The sequence below is a fragment of the Pteronotus mesoamericanus genome, unplaced genomic scaffold, assembly GCF_021234165.1.
Source record: "Pteronotus mesoamericanus isolate MK-2021 breed Mesoamerican mustached bat unplaced genomic scaffold, CSHL_Meso_final contig_116, whole genome shotgun sequence".
In the NCBI taxonomy this organism is placed as follows: domain Eukaryota; kingdom Metazoa; phylum Chordata; class Mammalia; order Chiroptera; family Mormoopidae; genus Pteronotus; species Pteronotus mesoamericanus.
This window is the reverse complement of record NW_026555027.1, coordinates 3,204,787-3,224,585: the sequence shown is the minus strand read 5'-3', so window position 1 is coordinate 3,224,585 and position 19,799 is coordinate 3,204,787. Positions and strand designations below refer to the sequence as shown.

Here is a 19,799-nt window from a genome sequence, read left to right as displayed (position 1 = left end):
AACGGAAAGGCGCCCGGCCCCTGACGCGGGCAACGGCCTGGAGGACCTCAGATGCAGTGTGGACAGGGAAGAAGCCGGACCCAAGAGGCTGCGTGCGTTATTGCTTCATTTATTTCTATGACACCGTTTCCAATCAGAACTGTACGGGAGAAAACAGGTCAGTGGCTGGCGGGGGGCAGGGAGTGGGGAACTCCTGGCAAAGGGACCGGGATTCCTGGGGTGAATGCAATTTTTATATTTCAAAGTACGTAAATTTACCTAAAAATGCGATAAATATGACCCATGTGCGAGTTGCTGAATATTCCCCATCTCCCGGTTCTCTCTAAAGATGTCAGGGGCTGGGAGCCCCGCCAGGGCCCAGAGGGCAGCCCCGCGCCTGTCCCGCGGCCCCGGTTCCATCCCGGCCCCCTCTGCTCTGAGCTCTGTGTCCACCCCACCCCCACCGTCTCCACCCGCCGCGCCCTCCGCTCTTTCTCAGGGCAGCGCAGGGCCGGCGGCCCCTGCCCCTTGCTGCTGCAGACATGCCGGCTCACAGAAGGCCGCTGGCGTTCTTAGGCCATGATTTGTAGCCCAAACTCAGGCACCTCTCGAAGTAAGTGCAGTGGTGCTGCGGAGCCAGGTGCAAAGCACGGGGCTGTCCCGGGGCCCCCGGACCCGCGGCGTCGCAGCTTCACAGCACAGGAGGCGTTCACTTAAGATTTAGAGCTGACGCCGGGCAGCAGGTTGGGAGCTGGTCATGTTAGAGCCACACTGGAAAAAAGGTCTAAAATTCAAATGTTCTGCCTAAAATGTTTTTAGGCTTTTGGGTCCCTCCTGGCCCAGGACTTTCTTCTGGCGATGGGGCTCCATCCTGCCATCCTGCCTCGTCCTGAATTCCGCCCGCTGCCTGTTCACACTCAAGCCCCAGATCCCTGTGACTTCGTGTTATATGAAGCGATTTAGCCCCCTCTCTGCTTCGTCCTCGCCCAAGCTGACAGCCGCTGTCCCAGAGCCCAAACGGCCCACCCAAGGGCCTTGCCGATCTGTTCTTCCCTCTGCAGGGTTGTCTCAGCTGCTCACGAGCTCCACAACAGCGGCAGTGACATTGGTGGCTGACACATAGTGACAAATGCGAGCAGTTGTCACCTGCAGCCCTTTTGGGCCCCTAGGAGGTACCCCACGACACTCTCCCCACTGCCAAGACGGGCGGACTGGGGGTCAGAGGGCTCGAACCCCCGGGAGAGCAGCCGAGCCCGGAGTCCGCGCCCGGGCTCTCCGACGGCTCGGGGCACCCGTGGCCACGCTGCCTCGGCCACCGTTGTCCTTGCCTCGTCCCCGGGCACCTAGCACAGGTGCCCGGCGAGTGTGTGCCGTCGGCCTGCCTCCCTGCCCTCCTGATTTAATTGTTTGAGCAACCAAATGGACGCCACCGCCAACGTCTAACCTGGTGTTTCCACTGCTCGTGTAATCAGTCAAGGTCAGCGTGAGCTCAGGAACGCAGGCTCCAGCTCCTGGACAAGGTTCCTGGTCTTGGCTTTTCCTTGAGCCGCGATAACCTTGTCCAGAAGCTTGAAGTCATTTCCCCAAGGACCCGGACACCCAGAACTGACACCCCCTAGGTGGCTCCCTGCAGGCAGCACGCTGGGGGCGCAGGCTGGGCACTCAGGTGTGGGTTTACTGTTCACGACACAGGTACGCGGAGCGAGGGGTGCCTCCAAGGTGGGCTGACAGCGTCCTCGTCACCCAGAGGTTTGGTTGTAAGAGAAGCCACCACGCTTTCACGTAACCAGCAGTCCCTCTTTTCTAATGGACGTGGCGATGAGCCAGCAGGTCGGAACGAGAAATGCCTTTTCCTCATGGCAGCGATGTCATCAATAAAGGTTAGGTGTCCCGAGACGCTTCCTGAGGTGGGTCCTGGGGGGAGGGGCCGGGGAGGGGAAGAAGGAGGCAGAATACAGCTACCACGAATTCTAAAAATATGCGTGAGTTTCCGGGACCTTCCCACCCCCACCGCACTCGTGGCCAAGGTCCTAATCTCGTTCATGAGAATCCCTGGTTTTCCCGCGAGGACCCCCGCCTGCCTTGTCACCCTTCCCCGTTCCATCCCTGTCCCCTACCATGCCCCTCCAACCAAAGCCCTGGCCCTCTCCACGTGGGTAAGTCTAGTGAGCGTCTGAACCTCTGACAGTGAACTCAGCACTGGCCGGATGCCAGGCCCTCTTGTAAGCGGAAAGCATGTATTGACTCACACGGGCCTTGTCGTAATCTTGCAGGCAAACACTGCTACCACCACCCCACACCAAAAATGAGACTTGAACAGAAAGGGCAAGCGATGTGGCCAAGGGCACACAGCGGGAAAGCAGCGGAGGCCAGAGGGAGAGCTGGACAGCCTGGCTCCGGCGGCTCTGAACTTAACCTCATGAACTTGACCGCTCCTGGTATTGGGCAAGCACGTGCCAGGCACTGTCCAGTGGGTGCGTGCACTGAACAGATGCACCCAGGGGCCCGCTGGTGAACCAGCCACTGTACGCCCAGGCGACAGGTCCGTAGCCCTAGCTGAATGGAGCCATGCTCCTGGGTGGTCTCAGACAAGCAATCAGAGGAGAAGTCCCTGTCCTGCTCTGAGCAGGTGGGAGGCGTGCCCTGCCCTGACCTGCGGTGGGAGGTGCTGAGGGAGGCGTGGTCAGATCTAAGGCGCACCTGAAGGATGACGTTTAATTGGTCAAAAAAGAAAAAAAAAAAAAGGCCAAGATAGCATCCCAGGCGGAGGGAAGAACTGGGGGAAGCCTGGAGCAAGGAGCAGACCAGGAAAAATGGTACCGTGTTTTGCCGTGTATGATGCACACCCACGCTGTTCGCCCACACTTTCAGGGGGGAAAATCTCTCATTTTAATTTTTTAATTCAATTATGTGTTTATTTATTTAGAAACAAAACCAAGTATCGTATTCCAGGGTATCCGGTTGCATACGCATATCATTATTGCTTTCTGGAGTTACACTTTCAACACTTAAGCATAAATAAAAGAATTAAAAACATGTATATAGATATGCAATTAGCACTACCCATGTATAAGGTGCATCCTTATTTTTCCCTCAAAAATCTGGGCAAAAAAGTGCACATTATCTGAGCGAGGAGGGCGCAAAGCGTGGGTGGTGGTGAGCAGGCGGGAGGCGGGGGCGCGATGAGGGGCCGAGAGCCCTAGACACACTCAGAGTGTCTGGGACGTGCTCCGGTGCGCGAGGCAGCCGGAGGGCTGTCCGTCGGGGCTGGCGTGAGCTGAGGGCACCTGGAGAGGGTGCTCACAGGGGACCAGTCAGGGGGCCAGTCAGCGGACGGGGCAATGGCCCACGATGGGCCCTGGGCACCCACCCGCTGCTTCCTGGAAGGTGGGGGCTCCGACCCGGATGTCCAGGGCCCTGGCGGCCATGCTGGGCTCCGCATCCAAGAGTGACAGGCAGGGGCTGTCGGAAAATGGGTGTAAATTTACCTAAAGGGTAAAAGGAAAAGGACCACCCAGCTGTGGGGCTGCGCCTGCCCACCAGGAGTTCTCGACTGGGGGAAATTCTGCCTCCCAGGGGACATTCGGCAAAATCGGGAGACATTTGTGGTTGTCACCGCTCGGGGCCCTATGACAGGTACCAGTGGGTGGAGGCCAGGGATGCCACTCCATATCCTCAAATGCACGGACAGCCCCGCCGCCCGGGGCGGTCAGCCCGAAATGCCACCAGCGCCCACCCTGAGGGGCCCCGTGCTGGGCAGGCGACTCAGACACAGGACGCGCAACCAGGTCAAGAGAGGGTGTCCCGCAAAGTGGGTCAACTCAAAAAACCGACGAGGAGCAAACCATTAAAAATATTCCAAGCAGAAAAGGAAACAAAGTAAACCTGCACATCCCTGTGCTGGGCTCCGAGAGCAGCACTCAGCTCCCGGACCCCCGGGAGCCTCAGCGCCTGTCCATGAGGGGCGGCGATCGGGTTCTGCACCCAGGACCGAGTGAGAGACAGCGTGCGGGCCCATTTTAAATGCTCGATGACCCTCTGTCCCCGCTGGCCCCGAGCTCCCAGCTGGGGTCGTCCTCCCCGCCACAGGGGAAGGAAGTAAATGCACAAGAGTATTGAGACATTTCCTGTTATCAACACTCAACATATTTCTTCTTGTGTATGTTTTAATAGTGTATTCTCTTTCTAATATATAAAATATATGAATAAAATAGGTACAGATGTAAATTCGTGGTTAGCATTTATTAATATAGTTACTGTAATGAGATATTAGAAGAACACATTTAAAAAACATTTTTCTTTTTTTTTGCTAATAGGTGTTGCTATTGACGGCAGACGGTTGGCTAGCCCGTTCCCTTGATTTGGAGATGAGTGGATTGGGGAGCGGGGGGTGGGGGGGTGGTGTCGCTCTGTTTATTTCAGTGCTTTAAAAAAAACTTTGACGAAAGGTTTCCACTCTCCCAAAATTCAGCTCCTTCCCACAGGGGACTTTTTCAGCTTCTGGCAGATGTAGAAGCAGAGCAATTGTGTGCTGGTCACTTGGGCCCTCCTGGGCACAGCCCTGGGGCCTCACCGCCCTTGGCCTGAGGCTCTGCCCTGTGGGGTGGCTGGGAACCTGGATTAAAGGGGCCGCCTCCTGGCCCAGCTGGAAAGGGGTGTCATTTTCATCGGCCTGTCTCCTTCCCTTTCCTTTCCCACATTCTAGGAAAGGCAGCAGGTCCTGGGGTCAGCGGGGGACAGGCTGGGAGCTGAAGTCCAGAAAAATCACCACAGACCGTTCCGAGGGGCGGAGCCGGGGCGGGGCCAGGGTGCGAGCTTCAGCTCTGCAAGCGCCTTTCAGTCTGGCTTGGACCGGGGAGTCTTGGACACTCCGTTTATCATACTGTTTATCAACAGTAAATCATTTACTCCCTGCCGAGTCAAAAATCATATTTAGTTAATTTTTTAAAAAGAGATTAGCCATTCGGATTTCCACATTTCTATCTCTCCAGAGCTTTATTTGTCAATCCCAGATTTTTCTGATGGCCTTTCTTCTCAAGGAATCGGTGGCATCTTTACCAAAACGCCGCACCGGCTGCTCTCCCCCACCTGTGAAATTTACCCAGCAACGCGCGGGCAATTCCTTTAAAAGGGCCCCCCCTGCCCTTTAACCTTTCCTGAGCCTATTGCGGTCTGGTTTCAGTGAGCCCTGCTTTCTTTCAGGACTTGCCTGCGAAGGGCCTTTACTCTACAGGAAGCTTTAGAATGAACGTATCACCCGATCGTTCCCCGGGGCCCACGGGCCCCTGTTCTCTCAACCACGGCCGCTGTCCCTTCATGAGCCCTTTCAAAAGCCGCTGGCTCATTAGGAGAGCAGATCATGTATCCAAGGAGCGCAAGCCCTTTCTTCAGGGCACGCTCACCTGTAAAGGGGTTTTTGGCAGGTGATCAACCTCCAGGAATTTAAAGCTTTGCCTCACTACCAAAAGCCCCTAGATCATGGGGTCCTCACACCCTGATCTGGGGGGACCGCCCGTGGAATTTATGACACACCTACCTGTACCAGCCTGGCTGCCATGCCTCCACTCTGCCCAGATAAGTGGAATCAGAACCTTCCTGAATGTCCAGGGGCTGGCCCCTGCCGGCTTTCTTCAGAGGTGAGTCCAGGCAAAGAGGATCCAGAGCCCTGGCTGGACCCGTGGGAATGAGCCAGGAGAGGACTTGAGACAGAGGGAGATTCAGCGTCCAGTGCGGGAGGGAGTCTTCCCCTTCTACAGGCCTCGAGGGGCGCGGGAGCCCTGTCGCCGGCCTGTGGCGTGGGGGCGAGAAGGGCAGGTGGAGGCGGACAGGGATGAGGGACCGCGGGGGCCAAGGCCGGGGGCATCGCGTGACTTCCACGTGGGCTCCGCCCCAGACTTCTTTTTTAAGTTCTGTCTTCTGGGCTCTTGTTTTCTTTAATCTTTGATGTATTTTCTCCACGGCCATTCAGTCCCCTTACAGCCCCGTCCCACTGCCCCTGCAGTCGCCACACGGTTGTCCATGTGCGTGAGTCCCTTTCCCTTTCTGCTCAGTCCCTCCCCCGCCCCTCCCCCCACCCGTACCAGCTGTCATCTGCTCTCCATCTATGCGTCTGTCCCTATTTTCCTTGTTAAGTTCAGTTTGGTCATTAGATTCCACATACGAATGAAATCTCATGGTGTTTGTCTTTCTCTCACTGGCTTATTTCACTGAGCATAATGTTTTCTGGGTCGATCCATACTACTGCCAAACTTTTCTGTTACATCAGACAAATAATTTTTTATTTTTATTTTTTTTTTTTGCTTAAAAAAAAGAGAGAAAAGAACATGTATGGAAAACAGTTTGGTGATTCCTCAAAAAAGTAAGCACAGAATTACCATAGGACCCAGCAATTCCACGTGTCGGTATAGAGCTCCAAAATAATTGAAGGCAGGGACTCAAACACTGGTGCACTAACGCGCACTGCAACGTCCTTCACCATGGCCAAAACGGCGCGCTTCCTCGTCGTTATCGTGTGTCACCGGAGCCTTCGTCCTCTTACACTCAGGGTCCCGTGAGGCCCGCTGCAAACCCGGGGGAGCCGGAACTCCTGAGTGCACGCCCACTGCCCCTGGGGTTGTGACCTGTCACACCGGCTCCTGGCTGTGCCGGTGGGTTTGTACGTTCTGCTTCCTAATCATTCCCTGTGTGTTTGCACCTGCAAGTACAGAGCTGTGAATTCTTCCAAGACCCGCGGAGGGGTGGGTGCTCCCCCGCGCCCGCCCCGGAGGTCTCTGAAAGACAGCTGCCAGCCCCCACTTCCCCACAGTCCCACCAGTCCCACCCACCAGCTCCCGGGGGGCCCAGAACCCCAACAGCGAATTTGCATCCACATGATCTGAAACCCAGGACCAGGCCCAGAGGAGCGCGTGCACCCAAGGCTTCATTCAGAGCCCTTCCTTCTGGGATGTTGTTAGGCAAACAGACCCTGCAGTACCTTTTCACCCACCCCTTTCCGTGCAGATCCGATCCTTCCGCCTAGATCCGTCTGTCTGGTGGAAAATGTTAGGTGCCTGACCACACAGGCGTCCACCTCTCTCTTCGCGGTTTGTGTAGCGGGACGCGCAGGCTTTCCGGGGCAGAGCAAGGAGCCACGGTTTTGAAAGTCGGCCTCCCACCACTGGGTGGCAGTGTTTCCTAGGCTTGCTCTCCCTCCTCCTTGCGTCGCCTAGGAGTGGTTCCCGCAGCAGGTGCTCTATCTAGCTCAGTTCTCTTAGTGGATTGGGCGAAAGCCAAAGGTTTTTCCAGCGTCCTTTGTTTCTTAAAAATGACTAGTTTAGCCCTGGCTGGCGTGGCTCAGTTGGCTGGACTAACCGAAGGGTGCCGGGTTTGATTCTCGGATCTGGGTGCGTGCGGAAGGCAACCAATTGCGTGTCTCTGTGCCCCCTCCTCGCTCTCTAAAAAGCAATGAAAAAAATGTCCTCAGGTGAGGATTTTAAAAAGTTACCAGTTTAAAGTAATGAAAAGCCCCAAAAGACGTATTTTGGGGAGGCAGACTTGGTTCCCCTCACTCTGTTGTGTTACAGGCACATAGGACGTGGCTCTTACACACGGGTCGAATCTAAGAAGGAAAAAGCCATCCCTGAGGAAGGGCACTGGGAGAGGTACCAGTGAAACCTCCCCTGTGGCATCACAACAGCGACACCGGCTAGGTCTGAGGACGGGCTACCCAGCATGCACAGGCTTCCAAAGACAGACTGTGGAGAGGCAGTCACGAAAGCATCCTCCACCCCTCCATCTGAGGGGACCTCATGACAAGCACAGTATCTAGCTGGTCCCTAGACGCAGCCGGCCCTGGTGGTCCTTCCCTAGATGCTGGCCGGAGGGGAACATCTGTTTACCTGTTGTCCCCCTCGAAGATTTAACATATGTAGAACAGGAGGGGCACCCAGGACTGAGAGAAGAGCGACGATCCGTGCATGCTGGGCCCTCTCCTGCCAGGCAGAGCTTGGATGTGGTTTCTAGCCCCTTCGGCACTTCTTTACATCAGCCTTCTATACAGCAAGATCCCCCTCGGCCACAGAGAGGATGAAGGACAGACCGGAGTTGAGACCAGGCCGGCCTTCCTGCTGGAGCCATTCGGGGGATTGTACAGCACCGTTGCCGGAGTTGGGGTGCGAGCTCCCCACAAAGGGAGGCATTTGAACAACACAAGATCGCTGTAAACGCGTGGCCGTGCACGCTCAGAAGTGAACATTCATTTCCTTAGGCATCCGCCCCTTCCTCTGTTGGCCCCAAGGTGCCCAGAATGACAGCCTGGCTCCAGGACAGCCACCGAGGTCCAGCTGCTGGGACCTTCCCCATGGCTGGCAGCATTTCTGCCCTTGGCGACCAAGAGACACCCTGCATCCTTAACTTAAATTCTCCCTTGTTTAAACTGGCACCTAAGGTCTTGGTTGCCTGCAATCGGGAAGAATCCTCACATAAAAGCACCCAGGGAGTTGTCAGCGACCTTGAGAGAGCCTGGAGGGACCCAAGAGTCAGTGAGCTTTCTTTCCAAATTTGGAAAGGCCACGTGACCAAATTCCAGCATTCCCCCCAAACCCAATTTATGAGGCTAGCTTTCTGATTTTAAAAGCATCACAGACCATAAAAAAATTACAGGGATTTCGAAGAGTAAATTTTAAGAATAAACCTTGAGTAAGGAAAAAAGTTCATTTCTCTGAAATAACAACAGCAAAAATAGTGTATTTTTTTAATTCGTTTTACAGGAGGTAACAAAATAGAAACTTTGGATTGAGTTATTTTGGGGTTTATTCGATTGAGCAGCCTTTGGAACAGTTTATTCTTTGTAAAAATGCTCAGAAATGCAGCTCTTTGCCTCCTATCTAAAATAACACTTTCAAATGCCTATAATTTGCCGGCATGTGCGGAAATGCCTCGGGTTCATTTAATAAGCATTCAGCGAGGGCCTGCTGCACACAGCGCCGTCAATCTCCAGAGCAGAACAGGAAGCGGCTGGAAGTCGCACAGCGAAACTTCCCACCTGGCAAATGAATAGGCTGCTTTATGGGCGCACAGGCGCGCTTGCGGAACTGGGCTGCGGTGCCTGTGAGAGACAGGTGCTGGGAACCAAATAACCAAGTGCGACTTCCCGAGCCCCCTGCTGGCTGTTCTGCGGCCGGCGCCACCGAAGTGTAAGGGACAGAAAATGAATGGGAGGCGGTGGGCTATAGCCGCTGAAATGCGTGCCCCTTCCGCCTTTCCGCAAAAGGAACCACCGAGAGCAGCTTCTCATCCTTCTTTTTAAAAATTATTATTCTATTTTTTGCTCAAGGTGGCAGTTTGTGTGGCCCGTTATTATTGTATTGGATCATGTTTGTATCCCCCCCCACCCCCGCCGCCCACCTTTGTCAGCCGTCAGCTTGTTCTCGTTCTCTGTGAGGCTGTTTCTGTTTTGTTTTGTTGATTCATTCGTTTTGCCTTCACAGATTCCACATATAAAGTATCATCATACAGTGTTTGTCTTTCTCTGGCTAATTTTACTTCACCCCGTACCCCCAGGTCCATCTGTGTTGTCAGAAATGGCACGATTTCATTCTCTTATTGCTGAGTCATATTGCATTGCACACATGCCCCACAGCCTTCACCCCCTCATCTGCTGATGGACCCCAGTCGCTTCCATAGTTTGTCCACCGTAAGCAACGCTGCAGTGAGCAGAGGGGCAGCTGAAGCAGCCCTCCGCCCCTGTGGGGGGCCCTTTCCCTCTGGGTTCCTGGAACTCTGGCTGAGCCTGGCCCCTGGGAGCCCATGAGAAGGGATGGCCCTCCCGTTCGACGGGCGCCAAATCAGGACGCAGGGGGGTCTTCCATTCCATTGCCACAGGTGGACAGAGAGAGACAGGCATCCATTCCCGAAGGGCCTTGAGGAAGCTTGTCCCTGTTTTCTTTATGACAGCTCTGAAAAGATCACTCCCGCTTTGGTGAGCCCTGTTGCTCTTCTGCATGGCCACTGGCTGCCTGTTTGCTTTGTGGGAGAATCGTTCAATTTCCTTGATCCTCAGTTCCAAGACTCTGGAGTAATAAATACCTGTTCGCGAGGATTATGGGAGCTAGTTTACGTGTATGCACGGTAACTATTTACAAGCTACCCTGATGAAGTCAGTATTATTATTGGAGTCAGAGAGACAATAAAAAATATCGCCCTCTTTACTTTGCCACCTGGGGAGAAAGAGGAGACAGGCAGAGGAGGGAATCCAAAGTCCCTGAGAGCCTGGGTGTCTGTGTCTCAGAAATGACTGACCACGTTGTCAAGTCAGCTATTGGTGACTTTGTCCTCGCCACGTGCCTGAGGCTGAACTTGCCCTGGCCTCTCTTCGCTCAGCAGCCACCGCTGCGGTGGCTGGCTCTGGGCGCGTCAGGTTTCTGCTTCCCTGGGGCGTCCTTCCCTCCCCTGCCCTGTGTCTGCAGGCTGTAGGCAGCTCGGGGTACCTCAGGACAGAAAGAGCCTCCCGTCCTGAGGTGATGACACCGCAGGGACCCACCCAGCACTAAGTTGGCGCCTGCTCCCCTTTGTTTCAGAATGTCTGCCGGGCTTAGGGAGAGCTGCGCGCTCAGCAACGTCATGCACTTCGCTGGCTTCATCCAACCCCTTCCGGCCTTCCCAACACTCTCTTCTTTTAAAATACCAGCTGTATCGAGACATAATTCACGTAGCATAAAGGTCACCCTTTAAAGTGTGATTAGGGGTCTTTACCACGTTCATGGAGCTGTACAACCATCACCACAGTCAGATTCTAAAACATTCTCTTCACGCCCGTAGAAACCCTGTACCCTCTACAAGTCATTCTCTTCCCTCCCCTCTCAGCCCCAGGCAACCGCTCATCTACAGTCTTCATGGGTTTGCTTTTTCTGGATGTTTCATGTAAGTGTAATAACATAGAGCCTTCTGTGACTGGCTTCTTGAACTTAGCATAATGTTTCAAGATGCACCCATGTTGTAGCTTGGGTTAGCACTTTGTTGCTTTTTATGGTTGAATAACACTCCATTGTATGGATCTACATCTGGCTTACCCCCCTTCATCAGCGAATGCACATTTGGGTTATTTCCACTCTTTAGTTATGATGAATAATGATAATATGAACCATCGTGCGTAGGTTTTTGTGCCGACACACATTTTCAGTTCCCTTGGGTCTACACCTATGAGAGGAGTTGTCAGGTTATGAAATAGCTTTCTGTTTAACTGTTAGGATCCGCCCAACTGTTTTTCCAAAGTGGCTGTACCACTGTACATTCCCACTAGCAGTGTAGGGTGGTCCCACTGTCTCCGGACCCTCGTGTTAGGTAGAAGTGTAGGAGAAGGGGGAGGGGTGGGAGAGGGTCCATCGTACTTGCAGAAAAAGCTCATAACTAACTTTGATGAACTGCGTCTGGCCACGTGTCTGTTTTTAATAGGATAACAAGGGGTGGTCTGGAACAAGATAAAAGTCTGAGTTAACAGACCTCCACCCATACTTACGCCTTCCCTTGGAAGAGTATGCACCACCTTCTCCCACCAAAGCAATATAGAATTCCCCCACCCCGCCCCACAAACTGTATAAGGCCTCCGGACCAAGAGTCCCAGTCCCTATGCCTTCCCTACACCCCCCCCCCCCGCGTCCGCCAGGCCCGCTCTCTTCCATAAGAATGTATCACTAATAAGCGTTGCTTACATACAAGTAGGCTGGCTGATCTGTAATTCTTTACCGCACTGGCGGGGAAGAACGGAGCCGCCCACAACACTGACTCCGGCTCCATTTGAAGAACCGGCTCTGCCCGTGCGTCACTACTCCCACTGGGTTTAAGCTTCTACAGGACGCAGACGGGACTAAGACTGCCCCTAACAGCGACCGAAGCACCCGGCACGTCCTGAATCAACCTCCGCTGTCCGTTGGATATATACGTTTTATCACAATCAGTTACCGTTCTTCACTGGAGGGGGACCCTCCTTTAGGGGAAAACACAGGTCTCATTTTGCGTCTTCCTGAAAACCTAGCACAGAAATAGAGCTGCCATGTATCGGGTCCTGCACCATGTATGACCTCGTTTTTCAGATGGGGTCACTGGCCTAGTCGGTACCGGCAAAGCTGGAATTCCGACTGGGTTTTCAGGGGACCATCGTCCCCCCCCCCACCCCGCCCGGGAAGGTCTTCCGTCCGCGGTGGGGGCAGGGACGGGGAGAGGCAGAGAGGCTGATCTGAGGTCCTCTGCTTTCCCTCCGTAAGAAGCTCCTCAAAGGCAACGGCCACCACTCCAGTTCTTGTGTTCTCTCCTGTCGTACCTAGTACACGGCGGTAAGCCAAACGATCACTTCCGATGCTACAAATTTTGAACAAGGACCTGAAGACAGATACGCTGAAATGCAAAGGTAAGCTACTGCCGTTCCCGGTCTAGCTCACTCCTGATTTGCGACTCTACGTGATTAGGCATCCGCCCCCTTGCTCGTGGCCACGGGGCCACAGCCCGGACTAAATCGCACTTAAATCTCCAACAGTTGGCCTATGTGCTTCCAAACGGCACCGCATGGGAACCCGGCTGTCAACCCAGCTACCACCCGGTGCCCAGGACGCTGCCTGGCGCGGGGCAGCCGGCTCCCGCTGCTGAGAAAGCGGAACTTGCCCAAGGGAAGCCTTTGCCCCTAAGCAACATGGCTGCCCGAGGCTTCAGGATGGGGGCGGTGCAATGAGAGTCACGTGAGACGAACTCAGTTCTTTTATTGGTCTTCTCTCGTAGGTGGGCGGGACGCAATAAATACAGCTCGTCTCGTCTTAAAGGGCCCTCCGCCGAATCCGTCGGAGCTCCGCCCTCAAGGGCTGGGCTGCCGGGCGCCGAGGGAAACGGTGGCTGACCCGGCTGGCGCCCGGAGGCCGCGTCTGCCAGGGCACCGGTGACCGCCGGCTGCGACGCGACAGCGAGGGGGTTAACTGAGAGTCAGTGGAAGGGAGATCGCGACCCGGGCGCTGCCGCCGAGACGAGGGCGCGCGGGCGCCGGGATGGAGGACGGCGTGGCGGAGCCCCGGCTCGGGGAGGCGGCCGAGGCGGCCGAGGCGCGAGCGCGGCCCGGGGTGTCGCTGCGGCCCTTCGCGCCGTTCTCCGGGGCGGCCGAGGCGGACGAAGGCGGCGGCGACTGGAGCTTCATCGACTGCGAGATGGAGGAGGTGGACATGCAGGACCTGCCCAGCGCCACCATCGCCTGCCACCTGGACCCGCGCGTGTTCGTGGACGGCCTCTGCCGGGTGAGGGCGGGCGCGTGGGGCGCGGGGCTGACACCTGTTGCCGGAGGATGCGGTGTGGGTCGCGGCGCCGAGGTCCCGGCCCGCGGGGCGGGGAGCGGACCCTGGCACGCGGCGACCCCCCCAGGCGGGCCTGTTTGCCGGGTTCCCGCCTGCTGGCGCTGGGGTGGGGCCGCGCTCCCCGAGGGTCCCTGCCCCCGAGCACCTGCCGTCAGCGCCTGGGCTGGAACCTGGGCTGGTCACCGCCTCCCAGCGACGCCCCTGCCCCGGGTGTCTGCTCAGGTGGGGACGAGGGAGGAATTAGCCCACGAAAGGACGGGGCGCTCTGGAGCTTGTGCTGTCACGTCACTGGGAGGCTCGTCCCAGCCCCTGCACTTATTGGTTAGAGGAGGGGTCACCTCATTCCTAGGGACTCGCTATGGCGACGTGACTCACGCATTCCCAATCTGCACTAGTGGAAGAAAAGCCAATGTTTGGGTGAGCGGCGCTGTTGCTCATTACCCTGCGGTGGGCCAGTTTTGGTCAAACGGTGTTGGGAGGGAAGAGACTCACTTCTTAGGCCTGTAGGAGATGTACTCAGGAGTGACACGCCACCCTCAGGGACAGTCGGTCCGTGGGGACTCCCACCTTCCCCAACGCCCCCGCCCCCCCACACACAATGTAGACACTGGAAGACGAGGGGGCAGGTATGAGTCATCAGTGGTGGGGAGGAGGCATTTATTTCAAATCGGCGATTAGCATGCAGAATAAAATTTGGAACACACGGGCAGTGCGGAGTGAGGCCTGCCTGGGAGAGCCGTGCCCTGCTGCGAGGGCGGCTGTCGGTGAGCCGCGCCGCCCTGGCCCCGTTCTGGTGGCTCCTGTCGGTGCTGAGAGGAGCCACAGTGGCACAGAGTGGACCAGCACAGGTGTTTATCACTGATGTGCCAGGCACTTTCAGGAAGGACCCCCAGCGGCTGTGGCCTTCGGTGAGCTTCCGGGCCACGCTCTCAAGCAACAGCTGTCACGAACGCAGGGTCTTGCTCATTCTAAAGCCTCCCTCTTCCTGGGCCAGTGTCCCGCAGCGTTTCCAGTCCCTTCCTGGGGGTCCTCGGCGCCGCCGCTGGGGAGCAAGGTCAGGTCTTGTAAGACAGCGCTGCTTGCTTGGGGGTGCGCAAGGCACCGTTTTACATTCTTCCCAGGAAGTGCTGTGCACGACCCTGGATGGCTTTGTATGACGTTTTGCCCACTTTGCTGGCTGTTCATTTTAGTCAATGTCAGGGGAGACTGTGTCCTGGGCCCGGCCCAGTTCCAGGCTCAGTGGTTCAATAGTGTTCCCGCCTTTGGGGCTGACGTTTTTGTTGGGGGGAAAAGACAGAGAGAGATAAATGTATCCGATGTATCAGAGGTGATGGTGCCAAACAAAAAAAAAAAAGCAAGACCCCAAAGTGGGCACGGAGGGGGAGGTCTGGGAGAGGAGATCGCTGTCCTGTGCGAGGTGATGGGGCCGTACTGGTGAGGGGCTGTGCTGGCCAGGCGCCGGGCTGGCGCGCGGGCGCACGTCAGGTCGCTGGCTCCCGCGCTGCTGGTTGAGTGCTCCTGTGATCCAGGCTCTGCTCCTGCCGTCCAGGCTGTTTGAGGCCCAGGGGGCAGGACGGTGAGCACACTGAGCTTCCTGCTCGTGTTCTGGGGGAGGAGGAGAGAGACACTGGACCGAAGCAAGGGGACCGAGTTCTCTGAGCGCCGTGAAGGCAGCGGAGGAAATGCAGCAGGACAACGTGGCGGAGGGACCGAGCGGGGAAGCCAGGTGGGGTGGTTTCCGTCGGCCCAAACAGGGACCCGGTGGTGGTTCAGGAGGTTTTAATTAGGAGCTGGTTCTCGGGGGCAGGACTCCGGGCATCAACAGGGGTGTTGCTGGAACCCCAAGAGAGGAGCTGCCAGGCAGGAGCTGAGACATGAAGGTATAGCATTGAGATGCTGAGCAGGGGGACACCCCCACTTGCCCCTGGTGGCACTGAGAAGCTGAGCAGGGGGGACACCCCCACTTGCCCCTGGCTCTCCGAACCAGCTTGCAGCCAGGAGGCCAAGTAGAGCAGCGCACCGGTGGGGCGGCCTCACAGGGCCCAGGGAGGGGGGCGGCGGGTGCAGAATGACTCTGGGGACAGTGCAGGGAGAGGACTTGCTCAGGGGTCGCCATCGGTCCCCTGGAGACTGAGTGGCCCCAAGGCCTCTGCACAGCTCTGTCGCAGCTGAGGGAAGAAGCTCTATGAATAGGCTCCGTGTGGCTGGAGCCCAGGCAGAGTGAACAGCAGAAGCATCCAGTGCAGGGACGAACTGGGGGCATCTGGGGGACACGCAGGGGCCTGCGTGACAGAGGGCGGCGTGAGTGTGAGGGTGGGTGGGCAGTGGCTGCTGAGGCTGGACACAGCCAGGGCCGCGAGGGCCTTAGTGGCCATGGAGGGACTTGGGCGTCCTTCTCACTGCCAGGCGGCTGGAGAACGTCTCCCGGGAGGGCCAGGGGTGGGCAGGGAGGAGGTGGGGAGGCCAGTTAGGAGGCTCTGGCTGCGGCCCGGCCGCTCCAACAAGCTTTGGACTCGGGGGGCGACGCAGGAGGGAGAGCAAAGGACAGGAGGCCCACCTGAGCCTGTCCTCTCCATTTGGAGGGTCCAGAACTGCGGGGCCTGTGGGCACCAGTCATCCATGGGGTCCTGTAACATGTCACACGGCGGGCGAAGACACACACCCCTCGGACTGGGGAGTCGGTCCCCGAGGGCAGGCAGCCCTGCCCTGGGAGCAGAAATTGCGGCGAGCCGTCCGGGAAGGGAGCCTCTCAGGGAGCTAAGCCATCCTCAGTCCCCGGGGGACCCTGTGGCTCCCGAGGCTTCAGCCTGAAGCCTCATTGCTGTGAAGGCCGACCCCCTGTGCCCCCCTCAGTGGGGAGTGCAAATGTGACTGTGCCCCAGGCGAGCGGGGTCTGCGCCTGGCTAGGCGCACTGTTGACCTGGTGCTGGCACGCGTCCCTGGCGGTGGTCCGGCCGTCCCCTCCTGTCGCCGGGGCGAGCAGCGGTGGCCGAGCCTGTCAGGGCTGCCGCAACCAAGCACCGCAGCAGCAGGCATCTCTCATGGCCCGAGGCTGGCGTGGTCGCCTGTGGCCCGCGTCCCCTCCCCGCGCGCACGGCTCGCTTCTGGCCGTGCCCTCACTGGCGGTCGCAGGGAGGAGGGGCTCTGCGGGGCACCTCTGTCACTGGGCACTAGCCCTGTCGGGAGGGCTCCAGCCCTTCACCAGGGGAGCCCCGCCCGAGACCCCTGCTGATGCCGTCCCCTCGGGGACTGGGGCGTCCCCCTGTGGACGCGGGGGGCGCCTGGACATCCAGATCGTGGTGGACGGGGCGAAGGGGAAGGCCCTCGGTTCGCAGTGCCCTGCCCCTTCCGTCTGGCGGGAGCGGCAGGAATGGCCTGAACCCCCCGTTGCCAGGGGAGTTGGCATCAGAAGCGGTTTTCTGACTCCACCAGTCGGGGTCGGGTCTGCAAACTTTGTTTCTGTTCACTGGGCCATCATTAATTGTAAATAATTGTAATGAGTATATTCATTAAGTGTTTACCTAAATAATAACTGAAACTGTATGATCATTAATTACAAGCAGAGAGATTCACACAACAAATGAATGAAAACTTTTATTAAAATAAGTTGATTTTCTGTTGTGCAAATACTTGCTGAGCATGCCCATCACTGCACGCTCTGGGGGCGGGGGTTTTTTGTGCCGAGAAAGCAAAGCACTGCCTTGAGCCAGTCCTTACGTGCGCTTGCGTGGTGGGAAGGGCTCCTTGGTTCCCCGGAATAAGAGTTTAGGCAGCCCTCGCCGAGCAAACCTGAAATTTAAGTCCTCAGGTAATATTCTGTCGGTTTCCAGGCAGTAAGTAGAGCTCCATACGCTAATGGAAACGAATACCACTTTTTCTGTTGTCTGGAACATGCATGTACATTTGATTGACAGAGCTTTGCCTAAGGCTAAGTTGGAAAATGCACACCACAGAGAACTTTACTCTGCTAGAGGATAAACTCACCTTTCTCAAAACAAGTGCCCACTAAGACCTGTGATACTCCTGGCCTTGCTTTAAATGACGGGATAGTCTGAGAGGCACAAAAGGAGCCCAAGTGATGTCCTTACATTCTTCCCACCAGCGGGGACCCCCAGACAGTCTGAAAAGCGCCCACCCCCCCGTGCCCAGGCTGCCACAGACCATGCCTGGTCTCAGGTGAGACGGGGGGCCCCTGGGAGGGCCCCCCAGTGACTCTAACAGGGAGTCATGTTGAGGACCGCTGTCCCAGCTACAAGGTGTTTCGCCTGGCCAGGCCCATTGAGTCATGAAACCATTATTGAACAATTGATCGCCAAGTTCCACCTTTAGCCAGACCTGCGCCTGGGTTCCCTCCCATTTACACGGGAGCCTGGCCCCCGGCCCCTGCTCCTGAGAGTTTGGCCTCGTCCCAGAGGCAGGATGACCGGCTGTCAGCCTGGAGCCCGAGCCTTGGGGCAGGCGGCACACAAGAGAAGAGCTTTTTCTCTAACATGGGGTTGCCGCCTGGGGCCCCGGTGACAACCTCTCGCGCAGCGGCCCCCTGCACCCCAGGGCAGATCCGGGACCCCTGCCGTCCTCAGTGACGGTAACTGGGCCATGGAATGGATTGCAGACCCGGGGACGCGGCTGGAGCACAGTGTCGTGGGGGCCGGGTTCCCCTCGTGCGTATGTTGGTGGCGGCCGGTCGTCAAAGGCCACCTCCCAGCAGGATGGGGACGGTGCGGTTCTAGTTCCGTGGCAGGTCCAGGCGTGTTCAGTCCATTTTCCCTGTTCAGCCAGGTGGCCTGGGCGCGCAGTGTCTCAGGTTCAATTACTCACAGAAATTCCCCTTCGACCTCCTTGAGTGGGAAGGTGTGAGACCAATGTGGCGCCGCTTGATTTGTTCAGGACGTTCAGAACGTTGCATGTTTTAAAAACTGCAGGGGTATATGCCGCAAAGTTTTCTTTAGAAGTTATATGCTGCTTCCCTCATCTTAGAACTTCTGATCCTTAAATAAGTCAAGTTTGGGGCTTTTCGTTTGTGTGTGTTTTTTCACGTCCTTGAGGTCCTTCAGCTCCCCCACCCACTTGCTCCCTGCCAGGGCTTGTTCCCCTTCCAGCCCGACTGGCTGCCGCTGTCGCTGCCCGGGGCACCCTTCCTCCGGCAGCAGCAGAGCAAATGCCCCCACTGGGGAGGCCTGCACGTCGAGCTTGACGGCGTCGCACAAGGGAAGGAGGAGCGGGCTGTGTGTGGCGTGGAGGCGCCGGAGCAGGGGCTGTGCGAGCCCCGTGTTTGGGTGGCAGCTGCCTTCTTCCTTTCTCTAAATTGCTGCAAAGGCTTCCGATGGCACGGCCCACTCCTCGTCCTGCACGTCCTGAGGGGCCATTCGCCTGGTTCTGTGGCTGCGTCACCCCGTCAGCTCGCGGCGGTGTGCGCCCATCGGTGTGCGTGCTGAGGAGATGGGGAGAGACACCGCTCGGGCACGTTTTCTGCTGTCAGGCCGCACCCAGCGGCTGCGGTGGGTGCTCACATCAGTGAGACATAAGGGACCCTGCCGTGTTCCCTGAGCCCTGACAGGCAACAGGGAGTGACAAGAACGCACCCACCCTTCCTGGGCGAAGCGGGAACATCCTCCAAGCATAACATCAGGAAAACGCCAATTACCTTAACTTTGAGCTGGAAGCGGGGACAGGTGGTCTTCCTGTAGTTGCTAGGTTTCAGCCACAATAGGAACCCTCCGCTGTATTTGATTTAGTGGGTTTAGCGTGGCGTCTGTTTTTTTAACCTGCAAAGGTTTAGTCGGGCGCAGCGTGCTCACGCCCCCCTGAAGTGTACACGTGGAGGCAGCCGCCAAACGGCCGAGGGTGTGGGTCCCGTGCTTGCCTCTAGCACCGCCCCACCCGTGCCTGCGCTTCCCGGCCTGTAAAGCGGGTGCCCGCAGTGCTCACGTCTCCTGATGTGCGGACAGTGCCTGTCACAGCGACCGGGAAATAACGAACACGTAGCATCAGGTAGGGTATCCGTTATCCCCTGCCCTGTGACAGACTAACTCAGAACCTAGAGGTCAAAGCTGGAGGCGTTTACCGTCGCAGTGCCTGCAGGCCGGGACACAGCGATGGCTCAGCTCGGCGCCTCCGCCCCCGAGGCTGCAAGCTGTGGCTCCGAGGCAGTCCCCCCAGGCTGGGCTGCAGGGGCGCCCCGCCCAGGCCCCCGCGCGCGGCGGTGGCAGTGCTGCGCTTCCGCACGGATATTGGACTGGGCGCCCCGGTTCCCTGAAGGCTGTCGACGGAGGCCTCCCTTAGTTCCCGGCCACGTGGGCCTCTCCTTGCGGCCGCCCACGGCCGGCAGCTGGCTGCCATCCGAGTGGGCAGGAAAGGGCGTGCCCGGCAGAGTGGGGGTCCCGGCCGTGTGGCCTACCCGGGCCGTGTGGCCTACCTCAGAGTGGGAGTGCCCCCCCCCCGCCCGCCCCTGCTGTGTTCTGGGCTTTAGAAGCCAGGCAGCAGGCAGTGGGTGTGCTCACGCTGGGCTGGGGG

The 19,799-nt window shown here is 57.4% G+C and overlaps 1 protein-coding gene across 1 annotated transcript in view; it reads left to right on the top strand.

The window, feature by feature from the left end:
• The first annotated feature begins 12,920 nt into the window (after window positions 1-12,920).
• The window catches only part of RCAN1 (regulator of calcineurin 1), a 68,225-nt gene continuing 61,346 nt past the window's right edge, over window positions 12,921-19,799 (top strand). Inside the window, exon 1 of the mRNA XM_054578126.1 lies at window positions 12,921-13,229. Coding sequence (XP_054434101.1) covers window positions 12,987-13,229 — 243 coding nt within the window. The 5' untranslated portion in view covers window positions 12,921-12,986. The remainder of the gene's footprint in view (window positions 13,230-19,799) is intronic.